Source organism: Lemur catta, chromosome 9 (assembly GCF_020740605.2).
Source record: "Lemur catta isolate mLemCat1 chromosome 9, mLemCat1.pri, whole genome shotgun sequence".
NCBI classification, from domain to species: domain Eukaryota; kingdom Metazoa; phylum Chordata; class Mammalia; order Primates; family Lemuridae; genus Lemur; species Lemur catta.
Window position 1 is genome coordinate 55,599,166 of NC_059136.1, and position 14,596 is coordinate 55,613,761.

The window sequence follows — 14,596 nt, forward strand, 5'->3', positions numbered from 1 at the left end:
AATAAGGACAGGTGATGACTGGAAAGAAAAATAGGAGAACTCACAGCAAGTCTTTGAGTTTTTTTGGGGGGGGGTGTGTGTGTGTGTTTGTGTGTGTGTGTACAGAGGGAAAGAATAGGACAGCGTTGGGGGCTGTTATAAAGGGACTGTCACAGAGTATTAATAAGGAGTTATTAATACTAGAACTGCCAAGAGGTGGTGACATCATTGAGGTTCTAGTGAGTGAATTGCTAGTAGGTGCAATCACCAGCACCCATGGGTTTTCTCCAGCAATGCGGGGCAGCTCCGAAACTAGGATGTAAGGAGCAGAGGAGAAGGGTGACCCAAGGCTTGAGACTGGCATGACAACGAGCCCAGTGCAAGCTTGAGGAGGTGAGGGGATCCTCATTGCCAGGGTGGGCAGCACTGAAACACAAGGGCCTTCATATTTGTGAATGCATTAATTCTCCAGTGATTCCCATCCTCAGTGTGGAAACTACAGCCCAGAGAGCCTAAGAAACTTGCTCAAGGTCACACAGCAGATAAATGTCTGTTGTTAAAGTCAAATTTGTTAACCACTGAGCTGTATTATCTCCAAACAAAGTAACAGGGAAGGTGACGGATGAAGCAAGCAGGTTGAGGTCCGAGCACTGGAGGTCATGATGCACATGAAAAGCTAGCTTGTTAGTAGGGCGGGAAGCACATGAAGTTGTAAAGGGAGAGACCAGGCCATGCCCTGTGGGTGTGGCTGTATCAGAGCATGGGGCAGTGGCTTGGAGAAGACAGCCAAAGGCTCTGGGTTAGATTCGCCAGACCAAAAGGCATCTGGCTGGCAGCCATTGACTCAGCTTTGCCTAACCGCCCATTAAAATGCCTGTGAAGACACAGAAAAAGTCCAAGACTCAACATCACCGCAAGTGAAGATTAATAAGCAACCTAACCCCAGATTGCAGGAGAAATTGCCACCAATCATGAGCAGATCAGGTTAGATTAAGAAAAACCTACTCACTTCTGGCTTTGCTTCGTCACCCGAAAGCCACTTGGCGAGATGTAGGCAGACACTCCACACCTATGCCATCTGACACAGAGACCCAGAGCTGTGTCTGGAGTGGTACCAGCCAGAAACCTCGGCAGACAACCTGCCTGACCTCCGGGCATTTGAGACTCAGAGAGCTGGTCCCTCGACACGCGCACACATGCGTGTACCCCCCCCCACACACACACGGGCCATGTTTCTGCATCCATAAAGCGACTGAAAATCCCAGAATATAAAGCAGCACGCTCAGCCTGAGCCTGTTGTAGGGGAATGCAGGGGAGGCAGGCAGGGAACATGGAGGAATTACATACAGTGGAGTCACAATATGCATTTGCCTGGTATGTAATTTGCCTGAATTCAACTACCCTTGCTCAGTATTGAAAGAAAAACAAGAGAAAAATCCCTTCCCTTATCCATAGCCTTTCCTCTGGCTCTTTCTCCATTCAAACTAGACTCTGACTCCTACTACCTCCAGATATTTTCCTGAACACAAAGAGGAACATGCATTGCATTTGAAACCAGAAAAATATATTATTCTATGCAAGACTGTTCATCTTAAATGGGCCCATCAGGTGATTGGGATGCAGGTGATTATCGGAGCACCCCCTGCACCCCTGCTCTGAGAAGAAGACAGGCACAGGGCACTCCCCGCAGGGAGGGGCCACAGAGCTGCAGGACTCAGCCTTGTAAACGCTGGCAGGAGGCTCCCACTTCAAATGGTTCATATTTTCAAATAAATCCAAGGCAGACGGGGTGGAGGAGGGTCCTAAACTCGTACTTAGCAGTACAGCACAATGGACATGCCCTGGATTTAGAAACCAGAGACCTGAATTCCCATCCTGGCCCTCCCATTTCCTAGCTGGGTGACTTTGCTCAATCTCTGAATCTCACTGCATCTCACTTTCCTAACATGGCAAATGGTGATAACAATGGTCTATGAGGTTATTTCAGAGAGTGATGTGAACTAATGTCCAAAAGTGAAGTTCTCACACATAGTAAATGTTCAATAAATGCTACTTAAATCTAAATGGCAAGGAAATAGGCCTAGTCTCAGAAGAAAGAGTAAGGAAGTAACAGTGAAAATCCTCTTATTTTCTCCAAATGTTCACAATGTTTGTGCTCACAAACACATATATAGTAGTTTGCGAGAACTGCTGTAGCAAAGTACCACAAATTGCATGGTTTAGACAACAGAAATCTGTTGTCTCCTGGTTCTGGAGGCTAGAAGTCCGAGGCCAAGGTGTTGCAGGGTTGGCTCCTTCTGGATGCCCTGAGAGAGAATCTGTCCCACTCCTCTCTTCTAGCCTCTGGTGACTTGCTGCAGTCTTTGGTGCTCCTGGGCTTGCAAGCGCCACCCCATCTCTGCCTTCGTCTTCATATGGAATTCTCCGTGTGTAGTTGTTTCTCTCCAAATTTCCCCTTTTCATGACACCAGTCATATTGGATTAGGACCCACCCTAATGATCTCATTTTAACATGATTACCTCTCTAAAGGCCTTCTGAGAGACTGGGGGTTAGGACTTCAAAATGAATTTTGCAGGGACACAATTCAGTCCGTAACCACATTCCACAAGAGCTTTATCTTGAGACGGATGGAAGCGGTCGGGCATGGGCAGAGTGGGAGGGGAGCATGTGAGGAAGTAAGGGCTCCTGGCGGCCAGGCTAGCAGGGGCTAGACCACAATGTGGGCTCAGAGTGCACCCATCAAGTCTGCTCTGCCGACACGGCATTCAGACTGTCCAGGGAAGCTCTGAAGGAGCCCTGACGGGTAGGATTTTGCAGCAGAAGCCAAATGGTCTGCTGAGAGTGGCTGGAGCCTGTGGGCCTGACACAGAAAGACTCCTGGGATGAATGGCCAGGCACCATCATCCAAAAGCAGTGCAGATGCCCAACTTCACTAAAGGGTGGAACGGCCTTATCAGCAGGAAGATACTGTGGGTCACAGGCGCACAGATCCCAGGGCAAAGGCAGGACTTCTAGGGGTCTGAGCTGGAGGGATTGCCAAGTGCAGGATGAGCCAGGAAAAGACCCCTTGCTGACTGAGAGAAGACTACCTTTTTCCCACTGAGGCCTAAAAAATCAGGGGAAAAAAAGCAAGAGGCGATTCTGGAATGCACTTAGGGTGCTACTACACCTAGCAGTGGAGTCACCATAAATTTATCTCTGGTTAGAGTTGAAATTGCTTTATCTGATGTCCAGCAAAGATGAGGTTCAATGGACTGATGTCTAAAACAAAAGTATCTAAGATGAGAGTCAGGAAAGAAGTTACAAGAAAGACAGACTGAGCTTCATTTGCACAGCTAGATCATTTATCCACTCATTCATTTTCACAGTCATTCAACAATCATGTGGTAGATGCCAGGCATGCATCAATGTGGCCCCCACCCGGAAGAGCTCATGGACTAACTGGAGAAACAGAGGCACAAACAAGCCCTGGCAATGCAATATGGCAGGTGCTATCACTGGGCTCTCCAAGAACCTGGAGAGCCAGGAGTGGGGCCTGATACTCTGCCCAGCAGACAAGGGCCATGAGAACGTGGGACTTCCTAGATCTTTATAAACTACATATGCTTGTTACCAACTGTTTGTGGTAGTGATTTTTGCAGAACAACCTTTGTGACAAAGAGGCTTGTGTCTGACAAAAGGGTCATGAGGAAGGTGGGGATGTTTTCTTACTATGCAACCAATCAGGTAGACATGAACCCCAAAACAATGAGCAGATGGAACTGCTGAGGAAAGAGAACATCATCTCTGGGGTCTACAAGATAAACAGGCACATAGAAGTTTTAGGAGATTTATTCATTCAAGAGAGATCACTTGAGGGCCTCCTACAGCCATGCACAGTGTTAGGCACAGGGAAAGAATGGTGAGTGTGAAGACCCCTTACCTAACCAGGGTTCCTCGTATCAAGAGGAGCTTTGACAGTCATCCTTGAGAGGGGCAGACATTAGTCAAAAATTATTTGAAAATATAAGCACAGTTTGTAACAGATATGTAGAGGGAACTGGGGTTGGGGAAGAGGGGGCTTATCCACCAGGAATAAGCCCCAGTTGGGCTCTCTGCAGCTGCTCCCCTCTCAGGGAAGGAATCAGGACAGCAGGGCACCTCCTTCCTGTGCCTCTCTGGGCTGGAGGGCCTGCAGGAACAGTCCTGCCTCCTCCGCTGGGCTACTGCAGAGGTCTGTACACACACTGACCCCTCCCCTGGCAGAACAAACCGCTCAGTCCCCTGAACTCCTTCAACACTTCCTTCCTGCCCTTCCAGTAGGGACCATGCTGACCTGAAGTGTGTCCCCTTTTATGTCTGTTTCCCCTATCATATTAACTTCTTTAGGTCAAGGAACACAGCTTACTCATCTTTGTGACAAATGTCTACTGAATGAACAAAAGAGCAAATAAATGTCTTTTATCTTTAGTCTGTCAACACAGGGAAACAAAGATCTAGAACATTGTCTTCATAGCACTATCAAAATGAATCTCAGCAAATCTAAACATTAAACTGAAATCCCCAAGATGATTTTTAGTAGGAAAAAATGCAAAGATCCCAAATTTGGGTTACTGAAATAAAAAGTATAATTCAGGATTCATGGGGGAAAAAAACTCATTCATTCAACAAAGATTTATTGAGTGCCACCTATATTCCAGTCACTGTTCCAGGTGCTGAGTACACAGCAGAGAAAATATAGACAATGTCCCTGATGTCATAGAACTAAATTTGATTAGAAAAAAAGATCTAAGGGTTTTAGCTAATCACAAGCTTACTGTGCGTTACCAAGGTAATATAGCAACAACAACAGCAGAAGAAATAAATCCTAACCTGATTTTACCTGCACCAGGGGAGCTTTGTTCAGTGGCCATATGAAAGAATGCCTCGTGTTGCCCTGTGCTGTTCGGCTGACATCTGTAGTGTGGAGCTAACCATAAGTCCCTCATATCAAAACGAGCTTTGACAAACCTAATAATGTGTTTAGAGGAATCTGGTCAGGCCTATGAGAAGTGTGAGAATGATTGAAGGAATTACATATGTTTGGCCTGGAGGCCCAGTGGTAAGAGGAGATGTGAGAGCCAAGGACTTGATCACCTGGGTCCAGAACCCCTCGGGTAGGAATTACAAGGGAGCCTGAAGAGGCTCAAAGGGAGCTGTCCCACAAAGGTATGGGAGGGCCTCCTTCCCTGGGGAAGAGATAGTCCATCCTCAGGGATGGTGCTGAGGAAAACTGTGCTGTCCAAGAGCAAACTAGACTGTCAAGAGATCAGACTAGACTTTGGATCTTATAAACTACCAAATGAAGAATTCTATAGCTAATCCCTCATTAACCAGGAAGGCAGTGTTGAGGAATACAGGCTTTAGAATCAGACAGAGCTGGATTCCAGGCCTGAAATGGCAAAAGTCACTCACACACTTCAAGCCTCATTCCCTTGCTTATAAAAGGAGGATGGTAATAGTTCTCACCTCATTCCGGAAGCTGGGATTAAATGAGATAATTTACATAAAGTGCCCAGCCAGGCCCTTTGTAAATCAACAATAGGTGTTAGCAAATGGTAATGTGAAGTGCTCTCCATTTTACTTGACTATCTTTCAGTTTATTTAGGCAAATCGTTTTGTCTTGAGTCTCTAATTCTGCAAACTTCTATTATACTAAAGCAATTATTTAGCAATTTAAAACTAGAAAGAAGTACTTTAGAGAAATTTGAAATGCTTTATTCTCTAGAAAAATTAGCAAAAAATAAAACCCTAACAGTCCAAAAGGGGGTGTTTAAGGATGCAACTTAAAGGACTTGTGATTGCATCAAGGTGACACTAGGAAGTTATTAATGTATGGAATGGCTGAGCTAGGCTGGGTCATGGCAACCTCAGAGACTCCCTTTCTCCTTGGAGACCCTCATCAGACAACAAAAGTAAAAATCAATCCAGCAAACCGATTTTTATGAGGATGAAATCATTCCAGACCAATTTAATTTCCTTCTGTGACAGAGAGACAGACTTTGGTGACTCAGGGAAGCAACAGATATCAGATACTGTGGCTTCAGCTAAGTCTTAAATTCTAGCCTCCATAATAATCAAATCTAAAAACTGAATTCAATTCTGATGGCTGGTGCAGATGATCTCCAAAAACAAGAACCAGAGGCTCAGGATCACTTTTTGAGTAAGGAAGAAAAGAAAGAAACTCTCTCCTTTGTGAATCTGGCAGAAAAACATGCCCCCTTCCTACCCGCAGTGAGATGCAGAATTCATTCAACAAATATGTACTGTAATGTGACACACCCTCAATCTGGATGGGGCTAAGAGAAATTGAAGTGAGATTTAACATATTAACTGCCATTATGAGTTGTATTTGTCTGATGCTAGTTTTGAGCCCAGTGCCTCCTGAAGCATATGTAACTCACACGTCTCTTCACCTTTGAACTGAGAACTATTTTTCAAGTTGCATATAACTCATGCACAGAAAACAATAAAAAATAACAAATTTTTCATTAAATTAGAAAAAATCATTTTGTTTTCAAAGTTTTTCTTCTGTTTTCATAATAAAACACTGTGGCTCCAAGTAAAAAAATTTTTTCTAGTGTGGCAATGTGTTAAAAGCAGGTATGCTTAAACGGGGCTTTTCGGTAGATGTGGTTATGGAGTTAAGGTATGGGACAGCCACAGGACAAATGGCATCTTTGGGCCAGGCCAAGTGTTTCAATGGGGTAGGGTAAAGTTAGGGGGAATTTTAAAAGGGAAGCTATGGGATCAGAAAGGCACTTCGGAGAATCTAGGTTAAAGTGATTCAAGTGGGACAATGTCAATAGCAAGGACGGCAAGAAAGAGAAAAGAAGAAGTGAGTCTAGGAAGAGCTGACAGGAATGGAGGGCAGGCCCAGAGTGCCCATTCACTCAGAAAACTGTCATTATGCCCCAACTTTGTGTCACACATACGCTGCACAGTGTACTCAGCACAGAAGAGACAAAGAGGTCCACTCCCTGCTCTCAAAGGTTCCCAGGATGAGGTAGCCAGGAGAAAAGGTGGCTTCAATTTGACACTAAAGGGGAGTGGACCAGGGTCCCAAAAGAAAGGATTCTTGAGACTGAGGGAATGAGGATAAGAACTGCGAAGTCGTTGAGGAAGTTTCCACACTGAGACAATTAAACTGGGAGGCTCATTTGCCTTGGATAACTGAACTGACCCCCCAGAGACCATCTCCAGCTCTAGAATTCTAGTAATAAAGACATTTTTTGTTGACTTTACAATCTGGACTCTCCTGAATCCAGCTTTTTCGTTTACCCTTCCCCCATCAGAAAAGATTGCTGTAAACAGGGAAAAAGTGGCATTCTGGCTTCCTGTCACAACACAGCCACCGTGGGCCATTGGGTGTCCTCCAGCAGCTTGGTGTTGAATCCATGGGTAAAGCACTGGCAGAGGGTGGATGAGGTGGGGGGATCAGGGAGGAAGAAAAGTATAAAGAAGTCTGGCTGATCTCCCAGTGTGGCTGAAACCCAGGAGATTTGTAGTTTTCTCAGATGACCCACTCTGACTAAGTATGACCAGTCCCCAGTCTGAAAAAATCCATGAGAATCAAGCCACACTCCAAAATCCCTAGGCACTGTCAATACACTCCAAGGGAAGCCTTGATTCCATCTTGATTTTTGGAAATGTCCCTCTCTCTGAGACTAATAGGAATTTCTAAGGAATTGAAATGACTCTGCCCAAAAAGCATCTTGCCGATTTCAGGGCGCTGTCCCAGGGCTGAAGGATGCAGGTCTTCAGGACCACCTGCCTGGCAGGGTTGTCCCACGTTTGGCAGGGGACCATGACTGAGTGTGCCTGTCCCAGGCTCCACCTGTTACAGGGACCAGATTTCATGATAGATGGGATGTGAGTTAGGATGGTAGAATAATAAATGAATTAAATGTTTGAAAAGATGTGAGAAACATATGTACATATTTAGCCATCCATAATAACTGTCACACTCATACACACACACCCCGTATACTCTCAGTCACCAAGGTAACCATTCTATAAAGCTGTACTTAGGGGGTTATTTCATGCTAGATCTTTTTACCCTTATTTCCTTGGAGTGCAGTCTGAGCTGACTCTGCTAAAAAGTACCACACTTGCTTGGGAAATCCAGTTACATCTAACATTTACCAGGTGCCTTTAGAAGGCTCATGGCTTATCCTCATTCTGACACTGAATTCAGCCAACACATCACTTGGTAACTTGCTGAAAGCACCAGCAACACAAAATAACCAATGTGATTGCCACCATGAGTCAGAAAAATTAGAGACAAATACAGTCTTATGCCTTGTACAGCTTTCACAGACAGGTCTCAATATTTTAAAAAGCAAGTCACAAAGTTCATGTGAAAAAGGAGCCAGCTTTGGTCCTAGAAGATGGAGAAACCTATTCTCAAGTTTACAGTGATAGCTCTTATTAAGGAGTCATGGATTTAGGATTATTAATCTTTTAAAAGTACTTCACATTTCTTTCTTCCTCCATATAATACACATTATGCTTCAAATCTACCTTATTTTCTATTTTAGATTTCATTATTCAAAAATGTCAACAACATAAAGATGTCAGGAAACAGTTAAAACATTTTTATCCAAATATTGATATCGCTTTTGACAACATCCATGTAATAAGTAGTGAGGCTTTTTTTCCTTTTAATGTCACCAGCATGTCTATGGTCAGTCTATGGGCACAGCTTTCATCTCTATGCCATAATTATTAGTGTCTGCTTTCAAGAAGAAAAAAAGTCCTGAGCTGTGGCTGGACCAGAAAGTTCTTTGCACCTTCTTCTATTAGATTTCTGCTGGGTGGGGAATGACCCAGGTAAGAGTATTTAATTTATAGTCAAAACCCACTTTTATGCCCTACCTCATATAAAGCACTAAGGCACCACGGGTTAGGGAGGGAAGTGTTTTACTGTGAAACAACTGTTTGCAAAGTAAGCTAAAGTGCAGAACTAGCGACGGGACGGGCGTGCATTTAGTTTGCCCTGAACTAGGGTTCTGGTTTTGGAAGCCCGCAAGGGGGCTCCTTTCCGAGAGGTAGAAAGGGGGAAGTGACAGGGAAGACTCCACCCAGGCAATCCCAGTCAGGTGCCTAGTCTATAAATCGAGGGAGAAAGATGCCAGGTGGCCAGTGGATGGAGAAGTCACCCGAACGGTGGCCACGCAGGCGGCCAGAGGGAAGATGGACCAAAGCGGAGCGGAGGCGAACCCGGGGGGATCGGGGCATGGTGTGGCTGAGGGACAGGTGTGCGGGGGAGGCGGGCTGTCCTCCCACCCACCCACCCATCCCTGGGCAGTGAGCAAGCAATGGCCAAGACAAAGGAGTGATGGGTTTCCCCGAAGCCCAGGGCACTAGCTCAGCCCTCTCAAGGGGGTCTCATCGACCCGGCTCGCTAGGCTCGGGTCTGTCTGCCCATCAGCGGGCAGGTCCAGTCTCTGTCTGTCTCTGCTCCCCCCACCCTGCCCCATCAGTTCCTTGGGGGAATGGGCTGCAGGCTGTCCCCGGCGCCCGCAGCCCTCCCGCTCCTGTCGCCGTGGCCCGGGGCTGCGGGACCCGGGCTCACTCACCCGCGTGCAGGCCGCCCGCTTCGGGGCCGCTGTCCGGGCCGGCGGCGCTGGGCAGCGCGTCCGAGTCGGTGTAGGTGAGCCAGGTAGACTCGGTCTCCCGGGTCCAGCTCTCGTAGTAGCGGGGCTCGATGGCATCCGCCCGGCTCCCGCCGCAGCCCATCCTCCCGCGCTGCGGGCGCGCCCGGCGGCCTCTCGACTCCCGGCTCAGCCCTGGCGGCGCAGCCCCGGCCCGCGAGGAGGCGGCAGCGGCGACATTGCGTCCCGCGCCTGCCCGCGCTGCAGCCGGCGCCGAGCTCCCGCCGCGCTCCCCGCCCGCCACTGCTCTCCGCCTCCAAGGCCCTCCCGCTCCCCACCGCTGGGTCCTCAGCTGCCCTCGCCCTCGCAGCGGCCCCCACCCCGGCCCAAGTCCCCCTCTCGCCCGCACCCTCCCTCAGCGCGCCGCAGCTGGCCGGGGCACAGGGGCCGCTGCTCCGAAGCGGGAGGAGGACGGTGGGTCCCACCGGCCCGGATTACCGTTTCCAGTCCCTTGCCCATCTACCCATCCACTCACCCACCCATCATCCATCCAGTCACCCATCTTTCCTCCCTTCCCTCCGTCCATCCATCCATCCTGGGGAAAACTGAAATGCTTAGAAAGGGACCCCAAGCTTTCTGGCCACCTGTTCCAAAAGCGATGGAGCTGGGGTGGTTGGGGACAACCCGGTAAAACTGGGAAGGGAGTGTTTGCCCCCAAGAATCAAGGAGCAGCCAGAGCCCATGCCTGTCTTATCTGATCTGGGAAGTAGGGAGTAGGGCCTATGATTTCGGAGAGGGTTGGGCTAGGCACTCTGTCACTAACACCCCTTCCGGTTCTGGGACTTCATGATCCTCTGAACTTTGTTCTCCAGAAAGCAAAAGATCACCAGGAACCTGGCAGCATCCCAGACACCCTCTCTGGGTGGGGCTTAGAGGCATGGTGGACTTTCCTTTAGGTCCAGGGGTGGCCTTGACATCCCAGGGCTCCACTGCCCAGTTGTCAGCCTTTCTTTCCCTGGGGCACACTCAGGTCTCTGTGTGTTCAGACCTAGAATTCAAACTTGGGTAGGCCAATGAATTTACCTGTCCCAAGAACCCACACAGGTGGTAAAAGAAGGAAAACACCCCTAAAGACAGGGCTAGGAAAGGGGAAGAATTTGGAAGAGTAAATCCTCGATAACAAGGCTCTGCTAGAATATAATATGGTGTTGAATAAGTATTATATTCATTCATTCATTCAATGTATGCTTACTAAATATGGCAAAACACTGTTTTAGTATATATAATACTCATATTATGTGTATTATCTAGTGACTATAGACTATAGTGTATGTTTAATAAACATATAAAGAATAGAGAATATAGGTATGGTACTCATTATATCCTGTATAATGTATAGAATGTACATTGTCTATAAAATTTAGTATGTAGCATCCAGTAGGTAAGCCAAGTCCAGAGCATTGCCTGGAACTTAGTAGGCCCTCAATAAATGTCCACTGAATGAATAATAAAGTATCTTTTTGTAGCTGTCAGGGAGAGAGAATGCTCAATATCCGTAATGGAGCCTGTGTTTCCCTCAATTCTATGGCAAAGTGCTCCTTTCATAATGAACTGCTTTGTAATGTTACCACCCAAAGAGCAGTCAGGCCAGAAAGAGTACCTGAGTTGGAAGGTACTGGGTGAAAGGTGGTCCTCCTAGTAACCTATCTAACAACACAAAATAAACTATCAAACAGAAAGTAAGAGAAATAAACTCACAACACAACTACGCTTTGTTTAATTAAAACACGTGTGGCTTAACTTATCTCTGAGCTCTTTCTCAGCCTTGAAAAAGTTGCTGAGCAGACAGTAGGACTGCGAGCTTCCCCTGCTTCCTAGAGAAGAGACAGTACCAGATGCCTCCCGCTGTCAAGAAGAAAGAAGAAACTAAGTCTGCTATCAATCTGCTACATGAGAAACAGAAAAATCAACACAGCAGCTTCATAGCCGCTTTTGTTATCAGTCCCCTGAAGCAGGGAGAGGGGGAGAAAAAGCCATTTCTACCCTTTGAAAGCACCAAGCAACTTTCCTCGCTGCCCAACATTTCTTTCCTCCCTCTGTGTGTCATGGCCTCTCTCTCTCTCTCTCTGTTTCATTCTCTCTTTCTCAGAAAAATAAACAAACTTTTACGTTTGTGTATCCTAATCACCGTCAGAATTCTTTCTCCCCTCACGTATGGACTTCACACCCTAACACTGGGATGTTCTAAAAAATGAAAGAAAGTCCTGGAGCTGGAGCTTGGCAAGCAGAAGAAACAAGGTAAACGTGAGATGAGGCGGAGGAGTAGGCGGGGGCCAGACAAGGGTGGAGAAGACCACAGAAAGGGATTTGGACTTTATCCTAAAAGCAGCGGGCAACATTGGAGGACTTTAAGCCTTACACTGCCAGTATCAGATCTGCTTCAGGAAACAGTCACTCTGGAGGCAGATGGAGAACGGGTGGGCAGAGAGGCCAGAGTAGTTTCTGGAGGGCATTAGGCAGCTCCCACACAGAAGCGATGATGGAGGATTCGTGGAGTTTGGGGACAGGTTTGCCAATTCATCACTGAGGAAGGGAATACTGGAGGTGAACGTGGTAGGGTGGAGAGGTCTGGGAATGGCAGGTAGAGGAGGAATACTGTTTTGGTTGGATTTGAGACACAACTGTGAGACACTATGGAGACATAACTCAAGTGAAGCACTTAGCTTAGCTAACTAGGACATGGTAAGAGTCACTTTATAAATGCTAGCTTTCATTATCACATGGCTCCAAGTCTGGAACTCAAGAGAGAGGTCCCAGCTAGAAAACTAAATTTAGGAGGCATCAGCATATAAAAGATATCTGAAAAGAAAGTCTCTTGCAGGATGCAGTGGCTCACGCCTGTAATCCTAGCACTTTGGGAGGCTGAGGCAGGAGGATTGCTGAGGCCAGGAGTTCAAGACCAGCCTAAGCAAGAGTGAGACCCCATCTCTACAAAATAGAAAAATTAGCCAGCCATGGTGGCACATACCTGTAGTCCCAGCTACTTGGGAGGCTGAGGCAAGAGGATGGCTTAAGCCCAGGAGCTTGAGGTTGTAGTGACCTATGATGATTCCACTGCACTCTAGCTTGGGTGACAGAGCGAGACCCTGTCTCCAAAAAAAAAAAAATGTCTTTTCCCAAATATCTTGGCTTTTCCTGCTTTTGTTTTCCAGTGCTCAACTTCTCACCTCCTGCCTACCCACTCTCCAGCATAACCTCTAGAAACATACATCTGTCCCAGCATCTGACCCCAAAGTCTGATATTCCAACTGCTGCTTACCACGGTCTTCAAGTATATCAAAGGCTTGAAGGATGAAGATATCATCCACATTCAGCACTGAAAGATCCTCTGTTAGCAGGCAGTGGAGAGGAGTAAATAATCATTTTTTTTCTTGTCACATATCCAAATTCAAATAAGGTATTTACTATATGTACCAACTGGGAATGTGACTCGTTGCCATTTGGCCAGTTACAGGAGACAGGAGTGGAAACCTGGGCAAACTGGCCCCTGTTTCTGATTCGTTCCAAGATGCTTCAGCACCCCTTGTGGACTGGCGCCTCTGACAGTTCCACTTCTGGAGGCTCTGGGAGGAGGAGAGCGGAAATAAGGTGAAGAAAAGAGGGGCTTGTCAGGAGAATGTGGCATCATCACAGCCAGGACAGGGAGAGGGCACAGTTGAATTCTGATTATGTTGACTTTGGGCTGCCTAAGTGACATAAAATAAGGACAATGTCACGTAGGTAGTTAGAGAAATCTAAAGCTGGAGGACGAAGAGCAGTGTGGACTGGGCTGGCAGGAGTGAGTGACAGCCTAGGGCCAGTGAGTAAGAAGGGACAAAGGCTGGGAGCAAGCCCCGGGGGACATTCAGCATTCAGAGACTGAGTGGAGGGAAAAGAGCCAGAAAAGGGAATTGAGGCTTAACGCTTGGGCGAAAGCCAGGAGAATGGCGTGTCAAAAACTCTGTGAGAGAAGAATTTCAGCCACATGTACACGATGCAGATTGCCTAACACGGGACTGAAAAGTGTCTGGCGGGATCCAACATCAGGGAGGTCAGGTTCTAGTGGGATGCTGGCAGCGGAGGCCACACTGAAGTAGAGAGTGAAGGGGGCTGGGTAGGAATCAGATGGCAGGGAGCAGCTGGAGGGAAAGTTCAAGGAAGAAGTTTGTTTGTTTTTTCAAACTGAAGAAACTAGAGAACTTTTAGGGCTGAGGGAGAGGTTGAGGACGCTGAACCACGGAGGTAGGAGGGGGAGAGGCGCAGAAATGCCCCCTCTGCCTGCACCGCAGTGACCAGGCACAGAAGGGGGCTGCGGTGAGGCTGCCTGGAGGTTTGCAGATTTAGAACTAGGACATTGAGCCTTTTCCAAAGGGCTGGGTTTTATGTTCTCTGAGAAGTAAGAAGCAAGGTTAGCTACTGGGAGCGAGGTGGGGAGGGGGTTTCAGAGATTTGAGGCAGTGGAGAAGGATCCAACCATTATTCCAGAGATTGGGAGATGAGGCTGTAAGACTTAGGGTGCAGTATAAGTCCAGTTGAGGCTGGTGACTTTATTCTGCCAACAGTGAAGGCTCCTCAGCCACCCAGGTGCAAGCTACCCAGGTGCAGCCATGTCAGGGAGAAGGTAACGTGCAAAGACAGAGGTGCAAGAAAGGGACAGGAATGTGGCGGTGGAACTCAGGCCAGGTGCCAGGGAACTGATAGAGGAGAAGGACATCATAAAATCCATGACCTTGAGGCCCCCAGGAGGTCAAGGAGCCTTGACTGTGGGGCCCCTTGGACCAAAAAGCTGGGAGAAGAGGGAGTGATGGTTGGAGATAACAGCTGTGGGAATTTGAAACTCCATTAAGAAGGAGCCCTAAAAAGTGCTGAAATGAGGCAACTACTCATTCAGTACCTGGGCTCAGGCCCCCTTTGGGCCTGGACAAGAGTATAGACAGAAACCCACATGCCTGTATGTCTACAT

The 14,596-nt window shown here is 47.5% G+C and overlaps 1 protein-coding gene across 2 annotated transcripts in view; it reads right to left on the reverse strand.

The window, feature by feature from the left end:
- The window catches only part of BAALC (BAALC binder of MAP3K1 and KLF4), a 69,783-nt gene extending 59,915 nt beyond the window's left edge, over positions 1-9,868 (reverse strand). Inside the window, exon 1 of one of the 2 annotated variants that reach the window (XM_045561905.1) lies at positions 9,580-9,868. In XM_045561905.1, the coding sequence (XP_045417861.1) occupies positions 9,580-9,739 (160 nt within the window). In that variant the 5' untranslated portion in view covers positions 9,740-9,868. The remainder of the gene's footprint in view (positions 1-9,579) is intronic. The other variant, XM_045561904.1, reaches the window with a different exon arrangement.
- Between the last annotated feature and the right edge of the window lie 4,728 nt (positions 9,869-14,596).